Source organism: Diabrotica virgifera, chromosome 2, assembly GCF_917563875.1.
Source record: "Diabrotica virgifera virgifera chromosome 2, PGI_DIABVI_V3a".
Lineage (NCBI taxonomy): Eukaryota > Metazoa > Arthropoda > Insecta > Coleoptera > Chrysomelidae > Diabrotica > Diabrotica virgifera.
This window is the reverse complement of record NC_065444.1, coordinates 274,380,108-274,394,278: the sequence shown is the minus strand read 5'-3', so window position 1 is coordinate 274,394,278 and position 14,171 is coordinate 274,380,108. Positions and strand designations below refer to the sequence as shown.

Genomic DNA, 14,171 nt, shown 5'->3' with positions numbered 1-14,171 from the left:
AGCATTTTTAAGATACGTAAATGTCTCAGGTGAACTCGACCTGAGTAAAATGAGAACTTTTCATGAAATATTTCATATACATACTTTGTTATAAATTAGTTCTTTGGGAGCAATTTTAATATCTTTGTTCTGGTTTGTTATTTACAAGAATGTCTATCAAATTCTCATGTTGAGTCTTGGGGAGGTCTTCTAAGAAAATTTTCTAAAACCATCTATTACAAAAATTGTAGAGTGTATCCACTAAAGTGATTCCTATTCGTCTATTTCGCTTTCTTTCTCCGGTTTCTAGTTTTCTCCAATCCGCATATACTTGGTCCATATATCGTATGTTTGCCCACTCCTTGGATCGCTTTCACACTATGTGTTGCTGAGTTATCTTTATTTCTGGTTTAGAAGGTTCCATGCGCGCTACATGATACAGCCATCCCAGTTCTCGAAGCGTCAGTTTTACCACCTTAGCATCAGCCTCCAAACTCCAAGCATCCATTTGCTCGACAGCTGTCCTCCAGATATTCACTCTCATTATCTCTCTAGCGTCGGTTCTCACTTCGTCATATTATTCTCCACATACCATCGTCGCAGAGGGTGTCAATTTCCTTGGTATATCAAATTCTCGCACAATTAAATATTTTATGTCATAGGCTTGTGGAGGATTTGGTAGATATCTGTATTATGCTCCCAGGGTTAATCTAATATTATTTAAATCCACAAGAAAAAAGTTTTCCTGTAGTTGGCTGTATACCATGTAATACAAAAAACAATAAAATCCTTTATAAAAGATATATATTTAAAATCCCTAAAAATTGCTACATCACAGAACTAGTTTTCGATTGGTTGACAAATAATCATCAGTGCTTACCTAAAATGAATATAATCTGGTAAAATAATGCAAAGATTTTGAAATTTTGTTAAGAGAAGTTGTAGGTTATACTCACGTAAAGTTTACATGCTGACCACCAAGATATAGTTTTACAAAAATATGTGGGTCAAAGCCATTTACAAGTAATCCGTCAAGGAAACATCGGTTAAAAATGCTATCTTAAGCATGGATGTTTAAAATATTTCATTAATACGATCCAGGTAACATCTGAGCTATGGTTTTACTTGTTCACATGGTGACAGTATGGCAGCAAGTGACAATGAAATGGATGGAGACAGGAGACTCCTGAACGATAACATGACAGAAGTGACAGTTCCACAGGAAGTTGAAAAATTAACCTGTCATTTAAAGACTATGGTGTACAGCTAGTTAAAATAAAAAATGATGTAACCACACTCACTTCATTGTGAAAAATAATCATTTAAAATACAATAAACTAGATGTTGCAGTTAAAATGTATTCACGTATATTGTCAGTGGAGGTGGTTAGGCAAACCACATTACACAAATGTTTGTATTCGAAAACTAAAGTCAGTAATCAAATCTTATTGTCAAAAGACCTAAGATTTAAAAAAGCAATTTTGTGTTGATTTAAAGTTATCGAGTTTATTTAACTTATTGGTAGCTGTTGGAATTTGTGTAAGTTTAAAAAGAGGTGACAATGGGGGTGACTGCTGTGTAAAAATGTCTTAAATAATCTAGGGGGATGTATCATTAAGAAAGCACAAGCTCAAACTTAGGCGAGTAATTCCTAAAGACCCCACAGGCTGCCCGGATCCCTAAGGGTCTAAAAACCAAACCGTCACTAAGATGAATATGTCAGTAGGTGAGGGGGAAAGAGGTGATGGGTGTCAAATGTCTATGAGGAAATTAATGAGAATGGAACATGAACGGGACCCAGAAAGAAAATTAGACTTTTGATTTGGTTTTACTATAGATGAGTGTTATATGTTGGTAATTTCAAAATTTCAAAATCTTTGCATTATTTTACCAGGTTATATTCATTTTAGGTAAGCACTGATGATGATTGGTCAACCAATCGAAAACTAGTTTTGTGATGTAGCCCTTTTTATTGATTTTAAATATATACCTTTTATAAAGGATTTTTTTTATTATTATTTGTTTTATGTTGCATAGCTGGTAGATAGTAGAATGTCCTGGTCTGAATTCGGCTTGATATTCTCCTATGATTTGTTCTGTGAGGTGACTCAACCTCCTTCCTGTTTATGAGTCATTTAAACATTATAAGTGAATTCAGTGGGGATTTTTCAAAAAAATATAGTTTGTATTGGTTTTTTCTATACAAATTGTTAAAATTGCTTATATTAAGAAGACGAAGATATGAAAACATTTCATAATTTTGCCTTTCTGCTTAAAAAGTGTTTGATTTAAATGTTTTTATATACAGTGGAAATGAAATATAATTTTTTTGGAAATATTTTTATACCACTTTTAATATATATATATATATATATATATATCGGGTGTTCTACAGCATTCGCCGTTTCCCGCATCCTATTCGCCATGCTTTTCGGTCACGAATATCTTCCTCGTTGAGTTGTCTACTGTTCATTGCTTTCTCTACATCTTGTATCCATGTTCTCTTCGGTCTGCCTCTTTTTCTTCTCTCGGGTGGTACATACTGGATCATTTTCTTGGGCCATCTTGTTGGTCCCATTCTCTGGACATGCCCGTACCATATTAATCTTTTTTGTTCTATTCTGTCTATAATATCCTTTTCTACTTCCATTCTTTCTTTTATTTCTTCGTTTGGGATATGCTGCAGTTTAGATATTCTGCAGCTTCTTCTAAGCGCGTCCATTTCTAAAGCTTGAAGTCTTTTATTTTGTCGGTCTTTTACTTCCCACACTTCCGAGTTGTACAGGACAATTCCTTCCACGATAGTTTGGTAGATTTTTTTCTTTGTCTGATTCTGCAGTCCTGTACTCCACCAAATGCCATTTAGCTGTTTTATAGCTTTTCTTCCTTGGCTTATTCGATATTCTATATCTTGATCGCATGTGGAGTTTTTGTCAAAAATTGAACCTAGATATTTAAATTCATCACATCCTTTTATGTATTCCCCTTCTAATTCTAAGTCTTCAGTATCACCTCCGACTACAAGGTATTCAGTTTTCTCCATGCTCATTTCCAAACCCCATTTTTGGTACTCCTCTTTCAATTTTCTAATCATGTAACTGGCGTCATCTTTATCAGCAGCAATCACAACTTGGTCGTCAGCAAACAGCAACGTATACAAATAAGAATCTTCTACTGGTATCCCCATTGTTTGGCATTTCCTAGTCCAATATTTTAACACATGTGTAAGGTAAATTTTAAATAAAGTGGGCGACAGACAGCATCCCTGCAAAAGGCCTTTCGAAGTTTCAAAGGTATTTGAAAGTTTCGTTCCAATTTTAATTGCTGTTGTTGCATTAGCATAGAGATCTTTTATTGTTTGGATGTATTTTCTATTTAAAGTGGTTTGTTGTAATACCTCAAACATTTTTTCTCTGGGAACGGTATCGTATGCTTTTTTTAAGTCTACAAATACCATGTGAGTTTCTAGATTTCTAGCAGAACGTTTTTCTAGTAATTGCCTTATGCAGAAAATGTTATCTGTGCATGATCTACCTGCCCTAAATCCACTTTGTTCTTCGGAATCTTGCCACTCCTTTTCTATCCTTTTCTTTATTATTCGTCCGTACAGTCTTCCAACTGAGCTGGTCACACTAATGCCTCTGTAATTATTACAATTTTTTCTACCACCCTTTTTGTATATAGGGGTAGTTATGGAGTTTTTCCACTCAGAGGGCACGCCACTATTGCCTGAAAGGCATCCGTTGAATATTTCAACTAAAATTTCTTTTGCTTGTGTCGTGCTGTGCTTAATGAGTTCAATTGGAATACCTCCGGGACCAGGAGCTTTATTGTTTTTCATTTCTCTTAACGTTTGTTCTAGTTCTCGAATAGTTATATCTTCTAGTTGTTCCAGGTTGTTTGGGGCGATGATGGTTTGCCTTACATATTCCTGTCTATTCTCTTGCAATAGGTTTCTAAAGTATGTTTCCCACTCGGATATGTGGAATACCACTTTTAAAAACTTTAAATTTAAAGTATTAAATTAAAATAGTTATTTGATTTTTAAGCATACATCTGTCAGTCGTTGTTTCCTGGTGCCGTCTTTTCTGGCTGTTGCAAAATGTAAATCGAAATTCCTTAATTTTGGCCCCACGTTGCGCGCCAATCTTGCTACGCTAAACTCGGCTTTGGGAAAAAAAGATAGTCGAAATTAACATGCAATTTGAAATCAAGAAAAGAAAGTATAGAATAGAGAAGAAGAATAGGATAGAGCACCGGCTAAATAGCTCGAGAAACAAGAGACTAAAAGAAGGTGGGATTCGAGGGCCAGAAAAAGGAATAAAATTAAAACAGATTTCTTTCTGAAATAATTTGGGCGTGAAAGACGGATAGCTGACGAAAACTAAACGGGAACCAAACCAAACCTCCAACGGAAAACCAAACCAAACCCTGAAACAATAGAATATTGTTTAGGATTTAGAAAACTATAGTGACAATTTTTTACCGGAATAGAAAAAGCAATCAAGAATTATTACCTTGTACAATGGGTCTTCCCACAAACAACTGCTTACCACCACAGTAAAATGAAGACAAAGCAGATATTTTTGGTCTTTCAAAAACGAACTTTACAAAAACTAACGACGTACAGAGGTGGGAACGGATATATTTTTATAGAGCCTTTGTAACTGTAACAAAATCTATCAAACTTTATGCAAGGGATAGTTACTTCCGAAAACAGGCAGTAACCATGTTATACTTTATACCTGATACCTGCAGTTGATAATGCAATGTAGCACTTTGCTTAGAATTTTACAGTATCGATAAATGCTACATTTGTTGTTAAAACCATCAAAAGTAGATAAAAATAATGGTATGTAGTTGTATAATGGTAGTTGTATAAACAGTAACTTTCTTCAAATCGTTTCGTTAATAAGTTTTTAGAAGCCACTGTATATAAAAACATCTTATTCGTACAATTGAAAAAACTATTCAAATGATCCTTGAATGAATAAGTCATAATTCAAATTACTCATTTGTTTATAAATAAAATTTTACGAGTGATTGTTATACTTAGACAAAATAGGTCGTTAACATCAAAAATAGTTTGAATGTGGTTTTATCAGAAAGATAACATTGTCGTAAATGTATCAGAATATTAAAATTTTCCATAATACATATTATTAATTATTAAGATAAAAAATTGTAATCAAATGGATTGTTTTTTTTTACTTATTTCTATAATTTTTGTAGTTTAAGCGTATTGAACAGTTTTTTATCACATGCTTAGATGTATCTACCAACTTAACAAATTAAATGAATTTTATTCATTAAAAAACATAATTATGTTGATATTTCAACATGCTTTTAATTTAATATTCCGCTAGATACTGAAATTAATTGCATAAATGCATTTTCATGATATTCTTAATCACGTTTTTGTTAGATTAACACGTTCGGTGCCATGACGCATGAGTAGCGTCACGAAGGTTTTATCAAAGGTACCGATGACGCATAAGGTGCGTCAGTAATACTGTGTTGTTAACTGAACGATTTAAGTATGTTGTACCAGTCAAGTGGCGTTTGTTAAAGATGGGCACCGAACGTCTTAATAAAAACAATTACCATTCGTTTGTAATTGGCCTTTGTACCATACCTTGTTTTTTCCTTAAACTCTTAATGGTACCACCTGTGGTAACTCTTGTGGTATCAACGAAGGTCAACAATTTTGGGATTGTTTTGAGATCTCTTCTGGTTCAAACCTCAGTTGACCAGTGAATTCTTGCATCACATCACTTAACACTTTGCAATGGCATAGTATGTGTATGGCAGTATTTTCTTCCATTTCACACTTTTTGCACTATGGTTCATTTACCTTACCTAGTTTGTATAGGTGGTTTCATTCCTATACAATTATATGGAATGTCGACTATAGGTGGACATTCAGTCCAGTCACCATTTCAGTAACCGTTTTGATCTCCCGTTAATTCAGGTTCCTAAAATTGTTGTAGAATTATTTATCAACATTCTTGATTATTTTTTTAGACTGGATGTGCCCTTGAGTGGCTTTCTACTTCTTTTGATGATTACTGATCAGCCATTTCTGAACCTCGTTTTTCGTGGCATCATCAGTGAAGCCACAGAAAGGTTCTGGGCCTTTAAAGGTTTCACGCGATCCTTGTTTTGCCAACAGATCTGCTCGTTTATTCCCAAGCACCCTTCATGACCCGATACCTGTATTAAAGACACCTTATTGTCTTCTACCAGGTTGTTGAGGAAATATTTGCAGTTCCTCGCCAGTTTTGATTTGATGAGTTATGATGATGGCTATTCATATTGTTATGCTCTGTATTTTCTCTCTGTTATGAGATTGATCAGCATATTCTTATTTTGATTAATTAATTAATTATTTTAATTATTACTTATGGAAACAAAACAAAAATTAAATAAAACTTTCCAATAAAATTTATTCTCAGGGCTAAATTATATTAATGTATTACCTTTAGTTTGTGGCTTCTAGTATCTCTAGTTGCTTACTTCATCCAGGACAGAACAGGGAAAATAAATATACTCAATGTCATATAAATTCTATAAATATTATTTATTTATCCAATATATCATAAATATAAAATTTAAATGTATGCTAAAACTCAATTTTGTTGCAACTATTTCTTATCTAATAAATTAATCTTTAATTCTGCTATCTCCTTTTTTTAACAAAATTTTCATTTAAATAATTCGTTAGACTGTTTTTACTATTATATAAACAAAATAAAATTTACTTTTCACGTTTTGAATAGATTACATATTTCTTTTTTGAATTTATGACTGACTAAATGATGCTGTAGAACTGTTCAATAAAAAAATTAAACAAATATGGTATGTGATATAAAACAACTCTCTCCCTTTCACAAATAATCTGACTAACCTTTTTTCTCTTCTTTACTTCTTCTCTTGGATTGTGTAGTACTCGTTTCTCCCACACGTGCTCCTCGGATGCTGCGACGATCCTTCTCGTCCAAACTGCTTTACAAATAACAACAGCACTCGCTCGAAATCTCTCCTCAGTTTTCTCTCTGCTCGATATCTTATGCAAATTGATACCAACCGGCTACTCGTTCCAGACAGAAACAGGAATCTATTCGGGCACAAAGGAGATTTAACTTCTCAACTTGATTAACGATTTCGTTTCAACACGATTCTGCTTACACGGCCGCCAACTTCACCACTTTACACAGACTTCTTACTTTTCAAAAACTGGACTGCTCTCTCCAGATCTTCATTACACAGTGCCACTTTTTTCCTCCTCAAACTCAGATTCAAACACTCTATTCTCCCTCCATCCGTCTCTCTCGCCAATCACAAAACATCCTCTCTACACATCCTCTCTCTACTACTTTCATTTCTTAAGAACAAATTATTTTTGTACATATACAACTTTTCCGTTTCTTCAAATTCCAGGAGATACCAAAATTACTTTTGTGTTTCTACATGCTATAAAAAAAACCGAGATTCTAAAACTCAACAATTGTGTTTACCGTCTTTCCTTCTAAGAAGCATTTATAAAGGTCCCATTGTTCACTTCAAAGCGAATACATGTACTTTCTAATCCGACCGTATTAATTGTATAAGTCCGTTCATAGAATCATTAATACTGACCGATTTTCACTTTCCACTAAACACTGCTTATTGACTAAATTATACTATTTACAATATTTGGCCATATACAGGGCGATGAAAATCTATGATCTCGTGGTCTTTGACATAAATTAATTTTCTAAATTTTTCCCATAAAAATTATATAACAATATATATTTGCAGATATTTTTATGAATCACTAATTATATATTTTTATACATACATATTACGCACATAGTTGGTAGATACATCTTTCATAAAAAGAAATTAATTTATATTTTTGGGGACGTTTTTAGCAATTCACAAGAATTTTCAATTTTTTTAATATTTTATTGCGTACGTTTTCGCTTTAGCTTCTCGATGTTTTGTTACTAACGCGGTAGATCTTTAAATTTCGTTGATATATTAATAACCTCCGCACTTTACTTATACACATATGTGTACTCTGTAGCCATCTTGTGACAGTTTCGGCTGTGAATCTCACAATAAACAGAATAGCGTAAGTGAATTGAATTAAATCACGTTTTTCCCCGTTTATGGTTTTTGTCCTTCAGTGAATTTCTTTTTGTTCTTTAGATATTCCTCTAAACTATTTCTTAAATACATATAATAATATTGACATTAAAATAATTACAATAAAGTGTAACGATGATGATAATAATAATAATAGAGGAACCATTGTCAAAGACTTTCAAGTCCAAAACGACAAATGCCGATATGTATGTCAAGCCCACGAAACCATCCAACGTCTTACCTGGAACAGCCAGGCGTTTGTCGGTACTGATTATAAATAACGCCATGATTCAGTGTGAAAGATCATTGACCAGGAATTAGCCAACAAACTGGGACTTCTCCAAACCAACCATCTCCCTTATTATCAAAACATCCCTGACAGAATGCTTGAAAACAACAACTGCAAGCTATACTGGGCTAGTCTGTGCTCACAGACCAACCAATGGCACATAATGTGAATAAACTTCACAGCAATGTAACTTCATAATAACTAAAGGGTTTTTGCCCAGATATTTTTAATGGCTCAACCATTTATACCTTGTAAACAGCACTGACGATGGAATTGTCAGTCCGAAAACGTTTTGTACAAATAAAATTAAACAATATTCCTTATACTCCACACCACCAACCAATGAATTATAAAAGCATTAGTGAAGTAATTATATGCTCATTGAGTAATAATACTGTTATATAACATCACTATAATTGACTAAAAGTGATATATTGACTTTGAAATAGTTTAAAGGATTGCTCTTATGAATAATTACAGTCCTGTCTTATTTTCTGAATACTTTTCGCATGCATATAATAGTTTTACTTGTTCGATGTTGTTAATTCCTCATTAAATAAATTCAATTATGTATGATGATGCGGATTTTGCAGTGATGCATGTTTTATGTTAACGTATAATTTACTGAGCATTTACATAATGTGCGTCTTGATCATTTACATACATATTTTTTGTCATACCGAATTTTGTAGCTACTCATGAATTGGACCAAAAAATATTTGTAACAGAAACATGTAAGAATGAAACCGTTATAGGTATATTAAATTCCATTTCTCCGTGGCCAAATGAGAATTGTATATGTTTATGCCATTTTCTAGAGTTGTTTTGCTTATTAATTCCGCATCTAAGCGACAGTGACATACTCAGTACTAGCCAGATACATTTTTAAGTACATGGGTATAAAATTGCATGGGGGAAGCACATGGGTTAGTTGCAGCTTCAGCTCTGTGAAGCTCAGTCATTCAAGCTACCGGAAGGTGTAAAAACGCTAGAAAACCAAAACTACATAATTTATTTAGCTCTTTTTTTTTTCGATGAATAAAAAATGTAGATGTCTGTTAACCTAGATGATATTGTAGCGTGGTTACGGTTAAAATAATACTCTCGGTTCGTTTATACGAATTTATTTATACAAGTTACAGACGAATCTATTTTACAGACTAACTCCTCCTAAAAATTCCATCCTTATTTATATTGAATACAAAAATACAAGCCATGTTCTTGAACGTTCCAGAAAAACGGAACCGCCCAACTTTAGTAATGCGTAGGCGATCTTTCTGGAGAAATTTTTCCTCGCTCGTCTGATGAGTCATCCTTCCAGATGTCTCCATGCCGAGCTGTCGAGATGGAACCTGTTATTTGCTGTCGGTAATTCGTCACAATATTTTTATAATAAAGCTATTTATAATGGAAAAAGTCCCAAATCATAGAAGCAAGGTTGCCACTAAACCACTGTACATCACGTGTACAGTAGCTTAGTGGGCTTAGTTTTACGAAGGTCAGAATATCTGGTCATGAGACCACAGAATTTTTATCTTTAAAAGGTATTTACACTCGCCACGATAGACAGAAATGACTGGCGGAAAAGAGTAAGGAACAGTGCCCCTGAAAAGGGAAAATCTGGGGAACAAGAAGAGATGTTAATCGTTTCATATTTATTCCAAAAACTTTGCATTCCCCAAGGAAATGAAAATAAGATTCCTGTTTTTCCAGGCAGTTAGGGTACGGTATTTAATCTGATGATACTCTTTCTAAGCTGTCTGAAGATTTCTCCTTAGTCTTCCGTGTTTTTATTGACCACCATTTCGTTGTCCAGGATCCCATTGTAGCCCAATAATCGATGCACAGGAGGAGGCATATGGGGCGATACTTCTCCCCAGTTTTGAGGAACAGCATCAACATTAATGCCCTCCCAAGGCTCCCGAAATGTCTGTGCTTCAAGCAGTGCATTCATGTGCTCCAAAAGCCTCTCGTATCTGGTCTAGTCCGGTGTACTTACGCGTCTTCAGTTCATGTAATGCCTCGAGTATTTCATCCATGGTAAGAGCTCTCGTATTACCTCAATGTGGAATCTGTTAAAACCAGATCTCTGTATCGAAGTCTGTTTGGAAAACAAGGGAACCTTCAACCAATCCCTGGAACGGATACAAAATAATTACTACACAGATTATTGCCCTGGTTATCTTTTATACCCTATTTCACGAACATACGCCTGTTTTGGATTACTTCAACAACGAATATTTTACTGTGCAAAATAAGAAGAAGGAAAGTAAATTGCAAATTACATTGTTGTTTATTGGAATAATTATTAGCTCCATTTACTTTCGTACTTCTTATGTTGCACAGTAAAATATTCGTTGTTAAGTAATCCAAAACAGGCGTATGTTCGTGGAATGGCCCATACAGCAAACTTTCGTGTGATTGGTATTTCTTGGTCAATTCTCAAAGTTTATTGTTTCAATAAAACCGCTCTGGTATTATTGAAATATCAGTGTACAAGAAATATTCAAGTAAAAATTTTCTGTTTTGTTTCCGTAATTTAATTCTTTAAAAAGAATTCTTTACAAATTGTAAAAACAATATTTAATAAAATCCAGGACGCGTTTCGACATCTCTGTCATCATCAGCTTTATAAAACAGGAGAAACTACACACATACATAATCTAAAAATATCAGGTTCCGAAATTTTCCCAGAATTTTAAAACTTATTTTCTTTTTCATTTTGAGAACGATTTCCGGGATGGAAATTGTTGGAATTCCGATAAATTGGTTTGGTTGTGTAAATAGTTCCAAAGCATATCCCATTTTTACCCTTCTCGACGCCCGTGTTCCTTGCTACACATGTGTTCCTCTTATCGATATCGCAGTTGAGGAATGTGAGATCGGTCGAGCGGGTACCACACTTGAAATGCAAGATTCTACCCCTATGACATAAGGAAGGAGATGCCTTCAGAACTCGAATGTGTACACACGCGAAACAGTGTTGACTTCGTCGTTGTGCTTTGATTGTAAGTTTTTACCTTTTATTTGTTATTACCTATATATCTCCTTTGTTTACGTTTGAAATATTTACCAACCAATTAATTTAAATTTGTGTATGTATTGCGTTTATGGAGAAATTCCACTTTCTCTCAAAATATTAGCTATCAGAAGGGATAAACTTTATAAGCAGGTGTTGTAATTAGTGTTTATTGCTTGTTTTTTGATGTTATTACTTGTTTCGTTCAATAACTGCTAGTAATCAAACAGAAATCGAAACTTCAAACACTAGTTAATTAATAAATGTAATTTTCAATACACCAACAATTGTATCTCAATCCCATATTCACATAATACTAAATAGGTGGAAAAACATAAATTTGTTACAACATATTTCTTGGTTCTTATTCCTCGCATTTTTAAGTAGCATCTTCCGATTGTCGGACATTTTTTAAGTAATAGTTTAAAAATTAAAAAATATTGCTTACATATTTTTCTCATACATCAGTAAACAACGAAACACCATCTCATTTAATCGACTGGGTAGAAACTTAGACAACGAATCATCGAACAACCGACTCTCTTGGCCGCAGTTGTACCAACGAAACAGACACAGCCCTAGCAGCAACAAAAACAATGACGACGACAGAAGAAGAAAGGATTCGTTGACGGGGAGTCCCAGCTCTTCTGTGGGACTAGAAAGGTTGGCTCCCGACGACGCTAGAGCTATACAGCGGGCGAATCAGATTGTTATGTATGTGACGTTTTGCTATGACACGGGGGTGAATGGTATAAAGGGGTAAACGAATATGCAACAGTTTAGGTTTTCTTAATATATAAATTATTAATTTTTTTAATGTAGCTTAATTTATTAGTATTTATTTTAATTTTAATTCACACTCACACTTTATTTACTTCACATTTACTAAAAAGTATAATTTATACAAGTGAAACCCATTTTGGTTTCAGAATTTATGGTATGGGCACCATGCTTTATTCTCAACGCAAATGTTGATCCAAAAAAGTCTTGATTCAACAGAGTAATGTCTTGTTTGTCATGCTTTATGGATTATGAGAAAGCATTGAATAACATGAAGCATTACAAACTTATAAATCTGCTCAAACAAAATGGTAAAGACATAAGGATTATCAAGAATTTGTATTGGAACTAGTCAACTCACATAAAAGTCATATGAATAGTAATGATTTAAATGATTTTTTACCACGTTATAGCCTTATTCATTAACAATACCGCTGTAATAATATTGTTGATAGACTGTCAAACTGTCATTGTATACCGGGTGTACGAATCAAACTGTGTTTTTTCTCAAAGTTCGCATCACCCTGTTGATTATTCTAGCATTTATAAAATACTGAAATTAAAACCCAACTATAGCCTCAGGCTTTCTTAACATTTTGTCTTTCGATTCATTCGCTTATTTTGGATAATAAAAACGTTAGGTACTTTAACAACTGGCCATGTTCGTCATCAGTACAGGATGTTTCTAAATAAGTGCGACAAACTTTAAGGATTAATTTTACATGAGAAAATAATGACAATTTGCTTTATAATCATATGTCCGCAAACGCTTCGTTTCCAAGATACGGGATGTTCAATTTTTTTACAAACTGACGATTTATTTATTGCTTTAAAACCAGTTCAAATATGCAAATCAAATTTGGTGGGTTTTAAGACGTAGTTATTGCACATTTTTTGACATACAATTAAGAATTTAATATTCACCATTGGCGCGCAAACGGGCATTATGACCGATAATATTACCCGTACGCATGCCAATGGTGAGTATACAATTTTTAATTGTATGTTAAAAAGTGTGCAATAACTACGTCTTAAAACCCACCAAATTTCATTTGCATATCTTAACTGGTTTTAAAGTAATAAATAAATCGTCCTTTTGTAAAAAAAATTGAACATCCCGTATCTCGAAGCGTTTGCGGACATATGATTATAAAGCAAATTGTCATTATTTTCTCATGTAAAATTACCCCTTAAAGTTTGTCGCACTTATTTAGAAAACACCCTGTACTGATGACGAACATGGCCAGTTGTTAAAGTACCTAACTTTTTTATTATCCAACATAAGCGAATGAATCGAAAGATAAAATGTTATGAAAACCTGAGGCTATAGTTGGGTTTTAATTTCAGTATTTTATAAATGGTAGAATAATCCACAGGGTGGTGCGAACTTTAAGAAAAAAGCACAGTTTGATTCGTACACCCGGTATACAATGAAAGTTTGACTGTCTAGCAACAATATTATTACAGCGATATTGTCAATGAATAAGGCTATAACGTGGTAAAAAATCGCTTAAATCGGACAACAGGTTTAGGAAATTCGAAACATCAAAAATGACCAAATTTTTAGTGGATCGATTTTTTGCACCGCAGTGTAGTAAAGAGATTTAAGTAATAGTTAAAATATTCAATCGAGAAGAACCAAACGACTAAGGAAAAGTTATAGGATGCCTCAACGGAATTCTTTGGAGCAAGAATATAACGAAAGAAGAAAAAGTGTATTGGTAATATATAGAAGGTACAATAACGGATGACATACAACGAAAGCAGCTTATATGGTACACACACGTACAACGAATGAAAAACAATAAATTCCCGAAACAAGTACATATTCACATGGACACCTACAGAAAGGCAGAAGAGAGGAAAACCGAAAAAAACTTGGATGAAAGGAGTAAGATTTTCAGTGAGCTCCGAAGAAATTAAAGAAGGACAATGGAACAATCAATATGAATGAATATCAATTAAGAACTTACA

At 33.8% G+C, this 14,171-nt stretch overlaps 1 protein-coding gene across 4 annotated transcripts in view; it reads left to right on the top strand.

Annotated features, from left to right (window-relative positions):
* LOC114335736 (unconventional myosin-IXa) overlaps positions 1 to 14,171 on the top strand; it is a 209,504-nt gene that overhangs the window by 121,814 nt on the left and 73,519 nt on the right. For 2 of the 4 annotated variants that reach the window (XM_050644658.1, XM_028286023.2), the window contains exon 7: positions 11,886 to 12,131. The exons of 1 other annotated variant lie outside the window; for it this stretch is intronic. In XM_050644658.1, the coding sequence (XP_050500615.1) occupies positions 11,886 to 12,131 (246 nt within the window). The remainder of the gene's footprint in view (positions 1 to 11,885; positions 12,132 to 14,171) is intronic. One more of the 4 variants, XM_050644659.1, reaches the window with a different exon arrangement.